This window comes from Octopus sinensis, linkage group LG23, assembly GCF_006345805.1.
Source record: "Octopus sinensis linkage group LG23, ASM634580v1, whole genome shotgun sequence".
Lineage (NCBI taxonomy): Eukaryota > Metazoa > Mollusca > Cephalopoda > Octopoda > Octopodidae > Octopus > Octopus sinensis.
In genome coordinates this window covers 15,660,322-15,682,162 of record NC_043019.1, presented here as the reverse complement: position 1 = coordinate 15,682,162, position 21,841 = coordinate 15,660,322, and the positions used below count along the sequence as shown (strand labels likewise).

Genomic DNA, 21,841 nt, shown 5'->3' with positions numbered 1-21,841 from the left:
CAAATGATGGGAGAAATGCGTAACTCTGGGTGGTTCCTATGTAGAAAAAGACTAATAACTGTGCCAAGTCTTGTTGCTCTACTGCTATGAGAAGTGAGTCAGGGGCATTACTTATTGAACGCCCCTCGTATGTAACAGTATCTTGTGATAGTGTTATGTAACAGTATCTTGTGACAGTGTTGTATGACCGTTTAATATAACAATCTTATAGGATTATCGTTAAAGTTTCGCATGAATGCTTTATAGTGAAATCTCCTTTTAAAGTCAAATAGCTTCAACTTGAAGACTTTTGTTTAAAAGTTTTATGAGTTATATTTGAAGATTTATACTTAAAGTCACATGTTTAGGTCTATATAAAAGCAACATGTTAAAGTATTACGTTTCAGTATTATATTAAAGTCTTATGTTAGTCATGATTTCTCAAATTTCTAAGCCAGCCCATGAATGAAGTAGTCCATTTAATGATGAGAGAGAGACGGAGAGAGAGAGAGAGAGAGAGAGAGAGAGAGAGAGAGAGAGAGAGAGAGAGAGAGAGAGAGAGACAGTACTTAGAGATGGTTTGCTTTCAAGTGTTTGTGGAATCTGCTGAGATCAAAAAGATATCAGATAGTTTAGTTATCAGTTCAGACCTAACACACACACACAATAGAGACTATTGTGCCTCTGTGTCATGTAGAACATAACATCCCATCTCCGTCCCTTTTCCATTTCCTTCCTCTTTTTATTTAATCAGCACAAAGAAGAAGATTAGAAAAGATGTAACTTGGTAAAACATTCTAAGATGCCATAAACTTGTAAACTTTGTGCCTCACATAGCTGAGAAAGTGCAGAAGCCACACACACACACACACACATTTTGAACTACATCCAATTGAGTGGCAGCTACTTACAATGGTCTTTATTGCCCTGAACTAACAAAATCTACCACCTAACTCAGTGATTCTCAACAAGGGCCCACATGACCCTTGAGGGCCCATATAAGATCTTGCTGTTAAAATTAATGTTTAATGAATTGGCTGTACTTCTACAATACACAAAATATTCTAACAATCTTTCTACACAATTCTTAATGGTATTTAATTATAAAAATGTAATAGGATTTTTTAAACATTGAATGGGTATGAGGGTCCAGTAAAACAGGAATCAAAGGGGTTCCATAGGCCAAAAGAAAAATGGTTGAGAACCACTGATCTAACTTAACATCCACACAAACCAACAAAGAAACCTCTACATGGTCATTCAAAAGGGTAGAAATAGCAACTCCACCATCTCAACAGCTGAGTGAACTGCAGCAACATGAGGATAATGAGGTATTTATTGCAAGAAATAGCTAGGTTTCTGTCTCTAATGTTTTGCATAGCTTAATATATTCCAGGCCATTGAAGCATGTTCTCAAAGAGAGTGCCATTGTAAACCCACACTAGTGAAATAGGGAAAAGCAAAATAAAAATTTTGAAAGAAATATCTAATTTTAAAACATGGAATAGAAATTTAAAATAGTAATCAAAGGGGGTCCATAGACAAAAAATGGTTGAGAACCCCCGTTCTACACTGTTAGTTGATCTGCTAGAAATAGCAGTCAAATCTCTTGCAAATGACAACCTACAAATCTTAACAAAAACACATCCACACACATTGTACATGGTAGTTTCTAATATTCAATGGAATGGCCATGGGTAGAAAGATTTCAACCATGAGTAACTCAATGGACTAATCTGGGGCTAAATAACAATCACCACCAATCGAAGTGCTTGACCCACCCACTTTCTCCCCTCTCATAACCTCCCCTATATCTAACACCTCATAGCCTTGTACTATTTTGCTCAGTGTTTCTGCATCCACATTGCATCCAACACCACCAAGCCCTGCACTCATCACCAGGCCCAGTTGTCTTTTTTTCCTCTTGGTGCAAGGCAGAGATAGAACACCTTCATCCAGACCAAGATAATATGATTGGAAAAGAAAAGAACAAGAAAACGATCACAGCTATGACTGACCCATGGAAGAGTCACCCAAACTGCTAGAAAAAGTAGTCAAATCTCCTTCAAAACACATTCTGCAGCCTTAAATAAGTAAAAAGAATGCATATGAATATATAGTCCTAGATACAGTATATCTGACTAAAAAAATAGGATGGTCACAGTTGGATTGTCTTTGATTTCTAAGTTAGTTGGCTGAGAGCCAACATGAAACTACAAACAAAATAAAAACTTGTATTCTGGTACAAACTACACAATTATTCAGCTCAGTAAACATATTTGAGGGGCTAGGGTGGTGGTGGTGGTGGTGATGATGGGGATAGTAGTGGGGTTGGCACAAAAGACAGTAATGAATGTCTTTTGAATTCTTGAAATGGAAGCATCTGACCTGATTTATAGACAGTTCTGGACAGATACAATCAATCATTGATCAAAGGTTGTTCAATGAAACTGCAGTTATTGAATAAAATCACAACATATACACACAAGAAAAAAAAAACAGCAGCAGCAGCAACAACAAACAAACAAACAAACAGCATTTTCCACAGTTGTGTAAGGCCCCAGAGCAGAAAATGAAGCAGAGCTGGAGGAGAAATATTTAAGGTGGAAATCACGAGAGATCCAGAGATAATCTGCTGGGTTCACAGTTGAGAGTAAGTTTTAAGTTTGTAGGAACTTCTGTTGGACCTAAAGGAAAAAGGACAGCTTACCTACTTCACAGGTCCTCTCATATCGTCAATCCCATCCAGACGAGAGACATTCATGGAAGCTCCACCCACCCAATCTCTGGTCAGAACCCAGCAGTAAATTCCTTGAGCTTGTACAGCCACCACATTCATCCCAAAGCAAAAGAGCTAGTCGTCCTTCTGCTCACAAGTCCTCACTTACTCTTCTCCTTACAGCAATGACCCTTGGTCACTTGCATGATGACACTGACCCTATAGGTGGAGGTGCATGGCTTAGTGGTTAGGGTGTTGGACTCATGATTGTAAGATTGTGGTTTCAAATCCTGGACCAGGTGATGCATTGTATTCTTGAACAAAACACCTCATTTCATATTGCTCCTGTCCCTTGGCTGGCAAAAATGAGTAATCCTGCAAAGGACTGGCATCCCATCCAGGTGGGGAATTCATATGCCATGGAAACTAGCCCTTATGAGTTGGCATGACTTGAGAAGGTAACTTTACCTAACTGTTACTGACCCTACACTTCTGGAAAGGCCCCACCCTTTCATACATCCCACCCAACTTCATGTTCCATTAAAGGCTTGTAGAGCAATCACTTAAATTGTAATGTGATGTATCATTTAAGGACCAATGTTTAGCTCTGATTTTTTAGTGTTAAGCCTTTTGACACCAAACTGCCAAAGACCACCTCTGGCTCTATGATACAAACTTCATCTTAAATTTCATGTTTGAGACAGAGTAAAAATCCCCTTTGGTCATAAATGACCATGGGATTGCACCTAGAAAGTTCCCCTCTGGGGAACAAGTCCTGGCAAGGTTGTTTATGAAAGACCAGCAGTTGCACATGCATACCAGCCTCCCCTGTCTCCATACCACTGATGTTAGTCAAGGGAAAAGCAAAGGCCAATACAGCTTGGCATCAGTGACATCACAACTCATTTCGACAGCAGAGTGAACAGCAACAACATGAAATAAAATGTCTTGTTCACAACACACAGCCCAGTCCAAGAATCAAACTCACTACCTCATGATTGTGAGCCCGCTACTCTAACCACTGAGCTATGTGCTTTCAACCAGTGTATTTCAACAGAGATATGGTAACAAAAGGGTTAAACTGTAATGTATGTATCTCTTAAGGGCAAATGTTTAGCTCTGAAGCTCTGGTTTCTTGGTATTGAGTAAATAAATGATAATCTTCAAGATAAGATGTCATTAACATTCCTGAAAGATTTCATAGCTATTCCTATCAGGCAGGAAAACTGAGATACATAAATTTAAATTTCATTACCTAAAAGTCTAATTAAAACCCTACAAGGAATTTCATTCCTAAAAAAGAAAAAAATTGAACAGTCATAACAAATTTCTGATGAGAAATATCTCTTTAAAAGTTTGGTATGGAATATTTTTTTACCTTCTATTTTTGGGTAGGTCTAATTATATAAGGTTTAGAAAGGCAACTATGTCAAAGATTGGTTTACATAGCCACTTTAAGACTTGCCATTCTTCATCATGATCTGCACACATGAAGAACTGCCATCATACCAATATATGGAAATATCAAGTTATATGACTTTTAGATTTATCTAGATAAGGTACACACAGAAGTCTATTTCAATATTGGAATATATAATGTTAACTTACACAGATTTTTTTGTCTGTAGCCTCCACAGCTTGCATGTACATCAATTGCTAACTGTAGAAATTACAATAGCTTTCTGGATTGCAGGTTCGAGGCAAAGAGTCATGAGATCTTTTTACTCCATCTTTAAAATGCCAATCCAACTATGGTACAGTTGTTCTAAAATCATTTATTCTGTCTTCTTCAGTAGATTGGCTGCCAATTAATCAGCAGTAAAACTTACTTGTTCATCATCACTAGATAAACTCCAGCTGTGATGCACATGGATATTAATTCAATTAATGGACAATTCTCTTAATGGTGGCAACTTTTTTTCCCCTCCAATGCTAGTAATCCACTTTGAGCAGCTTTGATGAGTTTTTTTTTTATATGCAGTCAAAGTATTTCTCAAATGAACTCAAGAGGGTGGCTGCTGGAAGACCCTATGTCTGGCAACAGGACTCTGCACCATGCTACACAAGCAGGAGAACCCAGTCATGGCTGTCAGACAATTTCTGCGACCACATAACCCCTAATATATCATTGCTAGCTGGATATCGAAGGACTTTGTTTTTCAGCACAAAGAGGATGGTGATAATAAGTGGAATTTGAACTCAGAACTTAAACAGCAGGAACACATATCACAAAGCATCCTCTCCAACACTAAAAATTTTTCCATTTTACTGCCATGGACTGCTAATTTATTTATTGAGGGGTTTCTTTGAGTTTCCATGAACCAAGTTACTAAATTCACTCACAAGAATTTAGTTGGCTTGAGGCTATATATTTTTGCAAGGTATTGCACAGTGGGACTGAACCCTAGCAAGCTTCTTAACCACACAATCACACCTGTGCCTATATATATATATATCATCATCATCATTTAGCATCTGTTTTCCATGCCGGAATGGGTTGGATGGTTTGACAGGAGCTGGCAAACAAGAAAACTGCACCAAGCTCCACTAATTGCCTTGACATGGGTTTTTGTGACTGGATGCGCTTCCTAATGCCAACTACTTTAATGATTTACAAGACACACACATATACATATAAAAATATATACTTGTCAACAGTAAGAAATTTTCTCCATGACAAAACACAGATAGGAAGGGCATCCAGCCATTAAAAAAAAAACATGTCAATGCACATGGTTGAGGCTTGGCACAGACTTCTTGCTTGCCAGCTCCTGTCAAGCCAAGCCATCCAATCCATTCTAGCATGGAAAGCAGCCGTTAAATGATGATTATGATGATATATACACACACACACACACACACGTATATGGGAACAGGAGTGGCTGTATGGTTAAACATTTTGCCTGGCATGCTAAAGATGCTGCCAGCTTGCCACCTTCATACCTTGATACATATTACAACCATATTCAAACTCAACAAAATATTTCACAATACTGTGTGAATGCATTCGTATTTAGGACACTGACCTTTTATTGACTACATAATTAGGAACCAAAATAAAAAAGAAAAAGATGTGATTTATGGGAGACCATAATTATGTGAAGTGGTGGTGGCAGAGGGAGCAAAGGCTAATGTGAGGTTATAAATATCAAATTTACTAATTTCTACTCAGATGAAATGTGTTAATCAATAACCCACTAATAATCAGGTCTGTCCACCCTGTTACGCATACACGGATGTCATTGCACTTAGTGACCAGAAACAAGAGAGGGAACCTCAAGGAAACGGTATCACACACTGTGTGTGTGTGTGTGTGTGTGTGTGTGTGTGTGTGTGTGTGTGTGTGTGTGAGTCATACTGAGTCTGGCAAATGACTTCATTAATGGTGATTGTGCTTGGAATATTCAGCCACTTACGTGCTAATAAATTGATTCATAGTTAGTTTCAGTTGATTGAATTATCGGAACACTTACTGGCGAAACTACCAAACTATCTGTTTTATACATACACACATACCTACCTATCATTCTATCTCTCTCTCTCTCTTTCTATACACACACACACACACACAGAGGATGCAGTGAATAAACTGTTGTCTAAATTACGCAAACACGAAAATAATGCTGACATCTCATTTTAACAGATATATTCACCAAAATGACATAAAAATATCCTGAAATACTAAGGAGTGAATTTATTCAATAAAATCGCCATTGGCTTCAACCACGACCTCCAGACAACTTTGGAATCACCTACAACTCTTCTGGATGGTCTCCTTGTTCAAGTTGGTGAATGTTGCCATAATCCTTGCCTTCAGTTCATCTTTGGTGCTACAAGGAGTTTTGTTGTTCTCTCACTCAACTGTGTCCCACACATAATAAGCAAGGGGGTTACAGTCTGAAGAGTTAGGTAGCCAGATGTTAGGGGTGATGTGCTTGCAGAAATTGGCTGACAGCCATGACTAGGTTCTTCTGTTTGTGTTGCATGGTGCCAGACACAGGGTCTTCAAGCAGTGGTGGGTGACAAACACAAGAACACACATACATAAATATATAAACATACATATATATGAATACAACAGGCTTCTCTCAGTCTCACTCAATCATATCTACTCACTTTTGTCGGCCTGGGGCTATTGTAGAAAACACTTGCCCAAGGTGCCACATGGTGGTACTGAAGCCAAAACCATTTGGTTAGGAAGCAAGCTTCTTACCAGCCAGTCCATGTCTGCACATGTATATATGTATATGCGCACACACATATATTTACACATACACACACACAATTATAACCTATGTATGAGATGAGCCAATGAAAGAGCCTCTATGTGGTCACTCAATCTGGTAGAAATAGCAGCTAAATCTCTTTCAAACTCACACCTTACTGTATTAAAAACAGACACAGGCACATCGGTTAGTGTAATCCATGTAAATCATTTTTAAAATTAAGATGAAATGAATAGCTTTGATCAAAAATCTGTCCAATCAGGGCTTAATTAGGGCTGAAAAATAACAGCAGCAGCCGCAACAACAACATCAACAATGTGCATGAAAGAGAGAATTTTAGTGAAAAGTAATTTTCCAGCTATGCACTTTGAAATCATTTTAAAGGAACGGAAGTATGAAGTAAACTCCAGCAAGAAATTTCACCTTTTTTAATATTTGGAGCATTTAAAAAAAATTTAATTAATAATGAGGTGCAAAATTCTTGTTAAAATTTTAATTAAATTAAGATGACATGGGTGCAGGCATGGCTGTGTGGTTGAGAAGCTGACTTTGCAACCAAGTGTTTGCAGGTTCAATTCAATCTCTCTGCACAGTACTTAGAGCAAGTATCCTCTACAGGCCAACTAATGCCTTATGAGTGAATCTGGTAGATGGAAACTGTGAGGAAGCCCATTGTGTGTGTGTGTATGTGTGTGTGTGTGTATGTGTGCTTGTTTGCCACCACTACTTGACAACCAGTGTTGGTTTGTTTACATTCTTGTAACTAAGCAGCTCAGCAGAAGGGATCAATAAAATAGGTAGCAGACTTTTAAAAACAATAAGTACTGGCATTGGGTTTATTTTTAAACTAACCCCTTCGAGGTGATGCCCCAGCATGGCCGCAGTCCAATGACTGAAACAAGTAAAAGATAGAAGATGAGTTACTGAATATTCTATCTTTTATTGGACTGTGACCGTGCTGGAGCACTGCCCTGAAGAACTGTAGTTGAATGAATCGATGCCATTATTTTTCTCTTTTTAAAGCCTGGTTCTTGTTTTATTGGTCTCTTTTTGCTGAACTGCTAAGTCACAGGGATGTAAACACACCAACACCAGATGACAAGTGGTGGTGTGGGGACAAACACAAAGAGACTGATAGAGTAAGTACCGGGCTTCAAAAAACTACTGGAATTGATTTGTTTGACTAAAATTCTTCAAGGCACTACCCCAGTATGGCCACAGTCTAGAGACTGAAACAAGTAAAAGAAAAAAGATATATTTAGACTTGTTGTAAAAATAGTTCCCCTGGTAAAATCACAGGGCCTTCAGCAGCAAGAAGTACAGGTTAGTTCAACTCCCCTTGAAATTTCCAGAGTTTGGAAGATTACATTTTCCCTTAGAAATTGCTAACAAATTATGAAAAGTAACAAGACTTCCTTAATAACCTAAGACAGCAATAACAACAGCACCAATTCAGAGTTGTTATGAATAACTATACTGCTATTGACTAACTGAACTTAATTTTAATGAGATCAGTTTTAATTTTGAACATAAGCACTTCAGTGTGGTTGGCCTGAAGTGGGTTGGCATTGAAAGAGTTATAAAGTGTGAATTGTCTCATTACCAAACACTCTCACGTCCCTCATGTTAACCTTCTCATCACCATATTTCCAATGAAATTACTTTGTCCATGTTGCAATTAATTTGAAAATGGTAAAGGAGAGATTTAAATAAAAACATTTGATGCTGGTATTAAACTGTACTAACATCAAAAATCATTAATATTACAAAAAGAAAAAAAGATTATTAAAGTATTATGTATGGTCTACTGTACTACATAGATCTAAAACATTGACATTAACAAAAAGTACCAGTGTATAGATTACAGGTCTTTGAGATGTGGACACACAGAAGACATTTAAGAATATTATGGACAGAACACAAAAATCAATGATGAAGTACTAAGAATACCAAAAACTAAGAACATTTTATTAGATACCAACAAAGAGAGAAAACTGAAATATTTCAGACATTTAATTAGTAAAAAAAAAAAATGGTTTACAGAGACTGTTTATAGAAAGCAAAATGAATGGGGGAAAGAGAAAAGAAATCAAAAATTATATGGATGAACGATATCAAGAATTGGACAAACTTTGAATAAATAAAGGCAGTACAAGAAAGACCAAGTTGGTGATCCTTGATATTCCATCTTTTGAGAGTGGATGATATGTGATGACAATGAGTGAGAGAAGTAACAGGTAGAATCATTAGAATGCCAGGTGAAATACTGTTGGGGTATTTCATCCGTCTTTACATTCTGCATTCAAATGCTGTTGGGGGTCGACTTTGCCTTTCATCCTTTCAGGGTCAATAAAATAAGTACCAGTTGAACACTGGGGTTAATGTAATTGGCTATCCATTTCCCCCCAACCAAATTTCAGGCCTTGTGCCTATAGTAGAAAAGAATTATTTTGGTTTTAAGTTTTGGCACAAGACCAGCAATTTCGGCATACAAGGCAAATTAATTACATTGACCCCAGAGCTCAACTGGTACCTATTTTATCAACCCCCAAAAGGATGAAAGGCAAAGCTGCCCTGGGTGGAATTTGAACTCAGACAGTAAAGATAGATGAAATGCCACTAAGCATTTTTACTCAGCATGCTAACATTTCTGCCAGCTTGCTGCCTTACACTGATAATTAATACTAAGCTGGTATAAGGAACATGATTAACTAGGGACCTTCTTGCACCTTGAATTTATGCCCTGACACCTCTTTTCCACAATCATTTGTCCCTTTTCTACCACAAGACATTTGTTACCTCCTTCAATTCTGCATCCCCACTATCTCAAGGGTGGAGGTCTGGTCCTGCAACTTACTTGGGGGTCTCATTCATGCTGGTGGCATGATAAAATCACCCAGTACACCCTGTTAAGTGGTAGGTGTTAGAAGGAGCATCCAGCCATAGAAATCTTGCCAGTGCAGACATGGGAGCCTCATGCAGGCCTCTGGCCAGTCAGATCCTACCAAACTGTCCAATCCATGCCAGCATAGAATTCAGACATCAAATGATGATAATGATTATTATTATTGTATATAATGATAGAAGAGGAGAGGTTTCATATAAATATGAAAATGTTAGAATGAGAAAATTACTCTTCATTTTCTTGCTTGGAGAACCAAAAGTGGTTTCAGGTGGGTTAGTATCTTCACAAAAGTTACAAAATCTCTCTTTGATTGGTGAATCGGGCCCCAACCATGAATAATGAATTGATTTAACTCAATAACACTTACTAAATCATTTGTTACTAACTGAACCATTGCAGTTATTGTGTTAGAGTTACACTTTAACAAACATATTGAGTACATTAAAGAACACGAGGACAGCCAGAAAATCAAGAAACAACCATTACCGACTTTTCCGTCTTTTATGGTTTTTAACTTGTTTTAGCCATTAGACTCTGGTCAGGCTGGAGCACCACCTTGAAAGGTTTCAATCAACTATAATGGTTTTTATCATGGAAACAAGGTCAGAGGGAAGGGACATAGTATCCAATGTGTGTGTATACATACATCATCATCATTTAATGTCTGTCTTCAATGCTGGCATGAGTTGGATGGTTTGATAGGAACTGGCAAGCCTGGAGACTGCACGAAGCTCCACTTTCAGCTCTAGTATGGTTTTTACAGCTGGATGCTCTTCTTAATGCCAACCACTCTAGAGAGTGGAATGGGTGCTTTTTACATGGCACGGGGACTGGTGAGGTCATCACATCCCAAAACTTGATTAGTACTTTATTTTACTGACCACAGAAGATAAAAAGTGAAGCTGTTATTCACAAGGTTTGAGCTCAGAATGTAAAAAAATGCAATGGAATGCAGCACAATATTTTCTCTGATCTCTGCCCACAGGAAATATTTCAGTGATTTCTGAAAGACGAAAGGTAAAGAAGACCAATAAAGGTGGAACTATCTGAGACCACAATGGAACATTCACTTACCTACTGGCCTCTGCTACACTTGATGGTACCAATTCGATACTGTCATAAATATGTTTCATTGAACTGTCGTAGACATGCTTTAACTGGTGCCATTGCTTCCTGCTGACAGGTCCACCAGAATCCAGGCTCTACAATGGAAAACAACAATATATTAATAACATATATTCAACAAGGTTAACCCAACCTTTTTTTTTTAGTGACACAAAGGAAAAGATTTTCAAATTTTCTCATCAGCTAAACAAATAAAGATCAGAAACAGAGCAAATTTGCCTACTTGAAATAATTAATAAAGACATGAGTTAATGAAGAAGTCTGTTGTATGTGGTTGTTCAACCTGTTAGAAACAGCAGTCAGATCTCTCTCAAATCAAAAACTGCCATCTTGAAGAAAGGCAAAATACAGATGTTAATGTCATCTGAGAAAGCTCTAAGAGGATAAAATGGTCCCAAATGCTTCTAATGGTGTATCTGGTCAACCAAGCATGATGTAGAGATTTGACTGCAGTAAAAAAACAGCAGTCAAATCTCCTTAAAATTACGCACTACCATCTTGAAAAAGAGAAGGACATGTTGATGAAAGTCATCTGAGATATCTCTAAAAAACAGAATGAGCTGAATACTACTGATCACTTACTCGTCTGCTCAACCAGAGAGAACCTGGGGTTAAACAGCAACTTAATAAAACAATGACACAGTGAAACAACTACTAAGATTTTACTGCAGTAAAATGTGGTTGACTTGTAGAATATGAACTGTATTCAAAAGGAATCTGCTTCCTAACCACATTGTTCTGGGTTCAGTCCCACTTAATGGCATCTTGGACAAGTGTTTTTATACTATAGCCTCAGGCTGACAAAAGCCACATGAATGGATTTGGTAGATGAAAACTGAAAGAAAACTCATGTGTGTGTGTATGTGTGTGTGTGTGTGTGTGCAGGTGTTTGACCCTCCCCACTATTCAACAACCAGTGTTGAGCTGTTTCTGCTCCCATAACTTAGCAGTTTGGCAAAAGAAACTGATATAATTAAAACCAGGCTTAAAAAAAAAATTAAGTACTGGGGTCAATTCAGTCAACTAAAATTCTGTCTATGTAAAATTGTGTGTATGAAGAGAGGCAAAGTGTTTATGTCAATTGTGTTCAATTAATAGACTGCAACATCTCTCTGTCTCTGTCTCTCTCTCTCTTTCTCTCTCTCTCTCTCTCTCTCTCCTTTTCCTGCTCTACCTCTATGTGTATATTTCTGTGCGTGTGTTTGCTCCAGTGCCAAAAAGTACAATTGCCAAACCCGTCAGCTGTGCCAAATCATCACCATCAAAACAGCTGCACCCAATCGCCTCATTCTGCATTATCCAACACATTTCTCTCATTTCAAGTCAGTAGAGTGTAATTCAAGGAAGACATGGTAGCTATTTCTAGAAGTCCATGCAACCACTTACAGGCTTCTTCATTTGATCTTAAAGTACATGTTAACAGATGCTAGTTAAACCGCATAAGACATTTTGTAGGACAGTGACACTTCCGCAACAGCTTATGTTTCAAGTTACATTAATTAATGAAACAGATTATTAAAGCCAAATGCAGAATTCATGGAATTAAGATGCAAGACTCCACAGACATTCTTAACAGCTTCAGTTTCCAGTTTCAATCTCTGTTTTACCATTTATTTTTGTTTTTGCAAAATGGTTTGTGGGCTTTTTTTATGCTTGTTTTTTTTTTTGTATTTTTGTGATTATTTCCACATTTTTGATATGTTATAATATGGACAACGGTAGAAATATTAGTATGTGATTAGGAATTAACTGTAAAGATTTTAATGCAAATGAGATTAGAGGTTGTAAGAAAGAATTAGAGAGAGAGAGAGAGAGAAAGGGAGAGAGAGAAGAGAAATACATGATTTAAGTTCTGTCGGTGCTCCAGTTCTTCTAGTCATCAATCCAAAATTGGTTCCAGTAATGTCTATCATTAGTATGTGATGAAGGAGAAAGAAACGGATTGATTTAGTGAAAGGTAAGCTATTTGAGAGATGTACGAAAAGTATTACTACAGCATTGCAAGCACACACTCAAACGGAGATAATTAACATTAGATGTGCAAACAGGAAATACATGAAATGAGAACTGTACACAGAACTTAAAAAATTAAAACTGGAACGTCTGCTGATTAACCCTTCTGATATCAATCCAACCCACCTGAAAATGCCTCTGGTTCTTTGATAACTACTTAACACTTTAGCATTTAAACTGGCCAGATCCAGCCCAAAATATTCTATCGGTTTACATTTAAACCAACTAGAGCCAGCCTCTCACACCTATCCTACAATGTCATTCTTACATAAGCACTCCATTGGTTACGACGATGAGGGTTCCAGTTGATCTGATCAATGGATCAACCAGCACATGAAATTAATGCACAAATGGCTGAGCACCCCGCAAACACATGCGCCGTTAACATAATTCTAAGAGAGATTCAGTGTCATGCACTGAATGTGACAAGGCTGGCCTTTTGAAATCCAGGTACAACTCATTTTTGCCAGCTGAACAGACTGGGACAATGTAAATAAACAGTGACATCATTGAAATCTTGAAGCTACAAGATAATGCATGTTTAAATTCAAAACACTATAAATAAATATATATTACACTCGACAGAGTAATCTGAATACAAAGGGCTAATCATAAGTATGTTGCAAACTTTGCTTCAGTTACGTTCCAAACATCAGCTCAATATCGTCAATAAATGAACAAGACAATGAGAGAGAGCCTCTACACTGCTGATTAACCTGCAAAAAATGACAGCCAAATCACCCTCAAATGATACCCTACTGTTTTAAAAATGGAAGGACACATGTCATGGTATAGTTCTAGACATCAGTGGCACAGCTAGAGTGTGTGCCACTCTCATAAAAGCATTGCCCAAGGTGAGCCACCTCCACCCTTGAAGAGTTGCCTAAGGTAGACTGACCTTCCCCCCACCACCACCACAATCACCACCAACATCCAGCTATACCACAGCTTCACATACAAAGAGATGTAGTCATTGAACCTAAACCAGGATGGGAAAAAGAAATAATACAACAATCTTGATATAGCTGACATATAATCAAAGACATTCCAGTTATGACCATCCCATCTTTTATCCAGATAAAACACATTATTGATACACTGAAAAAAAAAAAATTACTAGCAGAGTTTCACGATAGCTATTTGGCTGCTATTTCTAGTGGGTCAAGCAACAGGGGGTTTTGACTTGGGTAGTAACACCCCATGTGGTATTGAGAGCACACAAAAATACCCAGTGGGTGTTGAGTGTTTAGAGGAATAGTGGATTTTCTTACAAATGGAATATTCAGACTAGGTACAATACTCTTTTACTCTTTAGTCGAGCAAATCGACCCCAGGACTTATTCTATTGGTCTCTTTTGCTGAACTGCTAAGTTACGGGGATGTAAACACACAAGCATTGGTTGTCAAGCAATGCTGGGGGACAAACACAGCCACACAAACACATATACACACACATATATATATATATATATATATATACATATATATACACACACACACACACACAATATATATATATATATATACATATATATACACACACACACACACATATATATATACATATATACACACCACACACACACATATATATACACACACACACACACATATATACACACACACACACATATATATTATATATATATATTACATATATATACACACACACCACATATATATATACATATATATACACACACACACACATATATATACACACACACACACATATATACACACACACACACATATATATATATATATATATATACATATATACACACACACATACACATGTATACGAAGGGCTTCTTTCAGTTTCCGTCTACCAAATCCACTCACAAGGCTTTGGTCGGCTATAGTAGAAGACACTTGCCCAAGGTGCCACAATATTTATATTTTAAACACAACTTCATTAACATTTAAGTGCAGGGATGGCTGTCTGGTTTGAAAGTTTGCTTTGCAACCGCATGGTTTCAAGTTCAGTTCCACTGCACAGTACTTTGGGCAAGGGTCTTCTACTATAGCTGTGAGTTGATGATATGCTTTGTGTGTGAATTTTGCTGACAAAAACTGTGTCGAAGCCCATCGTGTGTGGGTCTTTGTGCCCATGTTTGCCACTCATTACTGTTTCACAACTGGTGTTGTTTACATAGTAATAACTTAGCAGTTCAGCAAAAGCGACTGACAGAATAAATAAGTATTAGACATAAAAAGAATAAACACTGGGGTCAATTTTTTCCTCACTAAACTCTTCAGGGGAATATCCCAGCAACCGCATGAGGAGGTCAGAGAAGGGGTGTTTGCAAAAGATCATCCAGTAAAAGTGGGGGCACTGAACTACACAAACGGTTCAGATGAACTGATTTATTAACTCACTCACTGGCTGGAAAGAGAGAGAGACGAGGTGGGAGCCATTTATACTAGATATAATAGAAGAGTATTAGCAATAGCAGAGATAGGAGAAAAGAGGCAACAAGAGAGAGGGGGGGGAGAAGAGAGTGGGAGGCAGAGAGGTCAATGCTACATAATGTAAGAAATAGACAAAACTGAAGCAAAACAGATTTTCTCTTTGTTTTGTTTTTTTACTTCTCCTGTTAAAGGTCAATTTATCTTGTGTTGATGTGTTGTGGCAGAAAATATGTTTATGATATTAAGGAGCACAAAAACATTTATCGTGGCTGAACTCAGAATGCCCTGGGAGAACAGATTTGACATTTCTCACCAACAGAAGAAAGCCAAATACCAGGCTTTGCTTGATGAGGTTCTTGTCAAAGGATGGCACACAGCCTCACCCCCTATTGAACTGAATGGTGCAGTTTTCCAGCAAGATTGGTGTGCTATTTCTTGCAAAAGATTGGCTTAGAATCCAAACAACAGAAGAAAGCCACCAGACAGCTACGACAGCTGAAACCAGAGTTTACCCTGGGTAGGATTTGAACTTGGAGCACAGTGAACCAGAACAAACAAGACAAAATGTTTCATCCCATGCTTAGTCAACCCATATAGGGTTGGTATTGAAAGCAGTAATGAGAGTATGTGGTCAGGAGTTCAAATCCCCTTAGCATCTCTCTCTCTCTCCCTCTCTGCAGGCCCAGGCACAAACATGGCCATGTGGTTAAGACGCTCGCTTTGGGACAAGTGCTTTCAGGTTCAGTCCTACTGTACACCATCTGGGGCAAGTGACTTCTACTATTGCCCTAGGATGACCAATGGCATGTGAGTGAATTTTGGTAGACGAAAACTGTATGGAAGCTCATCATACACACACACACACATTTATAAGTGGGTGTGTCTTGTGCTTATCCCACACAAAACATGACAACCAGTGTTGGTTTGTTTACATCATCATAACTTAGTGGCTGGGCAAAAGATATTGACAGAATAAATATTGAACATGAAAGATAAATACCAGGGACAATCTATTCAACGAAAACCCTGAAAGGCAATTCCCCGGTATGTCTGCAACATAACGACTGAAACATGTATTTGATAAAAGATCAAACTTACTTCAATGCCTGATCACATTAAACCGTTTTGTGGTCACACTGATGATGAATATGCCACTGAGCTCCAATTAATTTTGAAAATAATCAACAACTTAAAAGGATTTAGTTGTACTACTTTGTAATTTTTAACCTGATATTTTGGAACGTAACTAAATAAGAGGTCTTTACATGGAATTATGGAGAGAGATTCCAAGTTTAAACATAAGCAGGTATAGCTAGGACCTACAAGCACAGGTGTGGCTGTGGAGTTAAGACATCTGCTCCCAAAGCACATGGTTTTGGGTTCAGTCCCACTGTGTAGCACCTTGGGCAAGTGTCTTCTATTATGGCCCCAAGCCAAACAAGGTCTCGTGAGTGAATTTGATAGATGGAAGCTTGTTGTACGTGTATGGATATATGTATGGGTGTTTATATGTTTGCATCTGTGTCTTGACATCACTCAACAGTTGTAAATGAGTGTCACTGTCATACAAGCAGTGTCATTCATTTCTAATATTCTGTGAAAATGTGTCCGGCCAGGGGAAAATATTACCTTGCTGGGAAACAGATGAGGGTTGGCAACAGGAAGAGCATCCAGCTGTATAAAATCAGCCTCAGTAAGCTCTGACTCATGCAAGAATTGAAAAAAATGGACAAAAATGGACATGATGATGGTGAATACTTCAAAACAGAGTTACTCTCAGATGAGTTGGTAGTGAAAGGGTTAAAGAAAACCCACACACACACATACAAAGATAAATAATTTGGGGGTATCGACTAAAGGAAAAGAAGAAGAGCATTTCCGTGTTTGTATTTAGCCTGTTATTACTAACAACACAGACATTTTTGCTCTCTGATAACAACGCAAACCTTTCTACCTGCTCTTCTATTTATAGCAATTTACACAGATAATCAACATTACTCTCTCATATCTCAAGCGGGTGATAATGATACGGTGTAGCAAACACCTGTAATCATTCTGTTATTCATTTATAGGTTTTCCTCATTTGATTGCAGCCATACTGGAGCAATGCCTTCAAGGGCTTTCGACACGTGTTTCTTCACGTTTTCCTACATTAACTGCCCCCCTGCTTCATCATCATCATTATTTAATGTCCATTTTTCAAGATGGCATGGGTTAGACAGTTTGACAGGGGCTGGCTAGGCAGAAGACTGCACTAGGCTTCACTGTCTGTTTTGGCAGGGTTCTTACAGCTGGATGCCCTTATTAACCCCATCCATACCAATTTATCATCCCAATTACTACCACAAATATGAGAAATAATTAGTCTTGAATACAATACAATATATTATATAACATTAATGACCTTATATTAACTGTGCATTGATGTTCTTAAAATCAATAAGAGGCAAAATAAATCTAGCAAAAACACTCCAAAGAATTACAAATTTTTCAACCTAAGAATACCAGTGCTCCACTGGTGCTTATTTTATCAACCTCAAAAAAAAATGAAAGGCAACGTCAACCTTGCTGGAATTTGAACTTAGAATGTAAAGATGGATGAAATACTGCTAAGCATTTTGTACTGTGAGCTAACAATTCTGCCAGCTTGGCACATTAATAATAATAAAAATCCTTTCTACTATAGGCACAAGGCCTGAAATTTGGTGCGAGGGATTAAGTCAGTTACATCGACCCTGAGTATTTGACTGATACTTAATTTATCAACCCTAGAAGGATGACAGGCAAAGTCAACCTCAGTGGAACAAATAAAAACTGTACAGAATCTTGTGTGTGAGTGAAGGTTTGGAGCTTGGTAGCTAGGAAGTTGCACTCAAGATTGCAAGATTGTGGCTTCAATTCCCAGGCCAGGCAGTGCATTGGATTCTTGAGTAAAACACCTCATTTTATGCTGCTCCAGTCCACTCAGCTGTGAATGAGTAAACACTGCAATGGATTGGCATCCAATTCAGGGGGAATACTGGGGGGAAACTTCCACATAAAAAAAATCTAACATGACATACACTGTATCTCACTACGTACTATAGCCTAGAATGTCATCGGTTTTTTGTTTGAAACTAGGTTAACTAAGTACATATCAAGCCCATTCCAGCGAAAATATCAACAAAATAATATTTTTGAGCACAAACTGATATATATTTATTCTTAAAGCTTGGTAGCAACCTCTAATTTTCTCTTTTTCAACCCCAAATTTCGCATACAATGCTTTCTTAGGAATATGAATAGAATAGGAAGGCGTCTCCCTGTAAATTGAAAAAAAAATTTTGATGCCTTTTTGCATCAACCTTATATGTGTGTGTGTGTGTGTGTATGTGTGTGTGTTTGTGTATGTATGTGTGTGTATATGTATATATATGTGCATGTGTATATATATGTATATGTGTATATATATATATATATATGTATATAAATGTGTATATATATGTGACCACATGTGTACCATTGGCGATTTTTTTTCCTCTGTCTGCCCTTCTCTGGATCTTTCCTTCTATGTTTCCGATGAAGAGCTCCGCTCAAAATGTTAAACCCTCCTTCTTTCCTGAGCGTCCAATAATACTATATTTGTTCCACGTCCTTGCGTTGTTGTGTTTTTTTGTGCTTTCTTGTTTGGATTAACTATATATATATATATATATATATATTATATATATATATATATATATATATATATATATATATGCATATATGGGTACAGGACATCACCAACAGTAAACAACCATTTCGAGCACTGAACGACAATATGAGTCTTTGAAGACAGTTGCTCCTATATGTACCAAAATAAAATTTGGGATTTATGGAGGGTTAAAGTTGGGAACAAAAACAGGACAGCGGAGACATACAAAGAAACTGAAGGAAAACAAACATAGAGGGTCGTTAGACCAGAATGAGGGTAAAATGGCAAATGCTGAAGAAATATTTTCTTTGACAAGAGAAAAGATAGAAGAGAGAGACAGGATACATCCAGTCTTTAGGACAGCTCGGAAAGAAAAGAAAGATGAGCACATGAGGAAAAGAAAGGTGGACAATGGTCATGTGTGAGCAACAAGAGAAAGTAAAGGAGAAAGAGAGACAGATATACAACGGTGAAGGGTAGACTCCACTAAGGGGTACCCAAGGGCCATGGAGGTTATGCAGTGGTGTCCACCAAAGTCATGAATTAAGGTTACCACCAAAACATCACTGAAAAAACCAATATGCTAGTATTCCTCCCAAAGGAAAATACCTTGTGGTATTTTTTCTGCCAATAAGACACAGACATTCCCTAGTCACTGTCTCCATCATAGATGTAGAGATAAGGAAACCTATAACTGACAACACTGTTGTTGATAATATAGATATAAATTACAAATAAGTTCCATATTAAGTACCTAAACATCTGACTGCGAAGGTCCAAGGTTTAGGAATACTTAATCAAATATCATGTAATTTTTATATCTAACCAGGAAACTAATTATCTATATGAACATCTATTTTCTTAGAAAACATACTTGCCTACTGCCTACGTGTCTGTATGAGTACGTGTGCATGTGTGTGTATGTGTATATAAAATAATAAATTCTAATCACTATATAAACAGAGCAATTACATAAATGAAGGTTCATATAGGCATCAAAGTAAACATGAATTTTCACTTATCGCCAGCCTACTCATGCCCGAGTTTTATTAGACTCCAATATCATAATTTTTCAGGAACCAAAGGGGAGTGGGAATTTTTGACATGATACAACCATGCAAATATATGAGATTTCAGAATAGAATCATGACTGTATGTATGATGGGAGTGATATTTCAGGAAGAAAAAACCCATTCAGGCACACACAAGCATAAGTATGTGGTTAAGAAGTTCACCTTGCAATCACGTGGTTTCAGGTTCAGACCCAATGTACAGCACCATGTACTATAGTCTCAGACTGACCAATGCCTTGAGACTGAGAAGACAGAAACTGTATAAAAGTTCATCATATACATATATATATATATGTATATATATATATATATATATATATGTATATATGTATATATAAAATCCGTTCTGTCTGTCTGTGTCTTCTAGGATCTCAGGCATCCCCCATCCGATTGCAGCTCTGGTCAAACTGTCCAACCCATGCCAGCATGGACAATGAATGTTAAATGATGCTGATGATGATGATGCTCATTGGATGTCCTTTCTATCACCAACCACTTTACAAAGTGTGCTGGGTAAGTTTTACCATTGAACAAACATTGAAGAGGTTGCCATGTCCGTGACAGGACAAGTCAATTACCTCAACCCCCAGTGCTCGACAGGTCCTCCTGACACACACACACACAAATACCATTTATCTTTATCTTTACTAGTTTCTATTATTTAACTTCAGCCATGCTGGAGCAACACACACAGGCATACATATATACAATTTTTCTTTTTTCAGTTACTACATATGCACACACACACACACACACACTTAGCTACATACATACACACACATAAATACATTGCACAACCAACCTGAAGTGATTTGAAAAATGCGAAAGAGATTTACCAGATTACCATTCAAATGACAGTGTGTGAGATATTCTATGATGCTAATCAACAAAAACAAAGACATAAAGAAAAAAAAAGTACAGATATCAAACACTTTACCATGGTAACTACACATACAAGACAGCTTACCATACTAATTAAAAACATCAGATACTCTACCTTGATAAATACAAAATTATCACAGAGCACGAGGCACTTTACAATGATAATTACAATGTGTGATAGATCATGACATTTTGTAATTACTCTCGTCAAATGTCTCACGTTCACTATAGTGTGCCTATCCTTTTATGGGCACCAGCTGTTGAGATCATAGAGTATGTATCCTTATGTGGATATCAACAGTTATCTCCTGGGGTCAATGCATTTCTCTGATTCCTATGGTGGTGAGTAGTTGAAAAATAATTCTTTGTATGGGATAGGATGATAGTCTACAGCAATGTTGTTTTTCTTTGTTTCCCCAAGACGAGACACATTTCTTGGAAATTTTTTTTTTATCCTAGAAGTGAAATTGAACCAAGCAGATCATTTTAACTAACTTCCACTTTTCCATTTCTCAGTTTACACAAGCCAAGTGAAATTTATTGAGGCAACTTTTCTACAGCTAAGTGCCTTTCCTGTCGCCAGCCCTTACCTGTTTCCCTATGGCTAGACATGTTTCCAAAGATTACTGGAAACGAATGAGACTCATTTACAACACGCACACGATACTGAAACAAGGAGACACACACACTCACACATACATACATAACATTTGTCAAGACACTTGTCCCTCTAGTGTTGTCTTTTTTTTTTTTTTTTTTTTTGGTGGAAGTTGGTTTCAATCCTTTTATTATATACATATATACTTTCAGAATGACCTGAGTACATCTTAT

General features: G+C 37.5%; 1 protein-coding gene across 4 annotated transcripts in view; it reads right to left on the bottom strand.

Moving 5' to 3' along the window:
- Positions 1-21,841, bottom strand: part of LOC115223618 (WD repeat-containing protein 13) — a 234,336-nt gene that overhangs the window by 88,792 nt on the left and 123,703 nt on the right. For all 4 annotated transcript variants that reach the window (XM_036512345.1, XM_029794275.2, XM_036512346.1 and 1 more), the window contains one exon: positions 10,904-11,031. In XM_036512345.1, the coding sequence (XP_036368238.1) occupies positions 10,904-11,031 (128 nt within the window). The remainder of the gene's footprint in view (positions 1-10,903; positions 11,032-21,841) is intronic.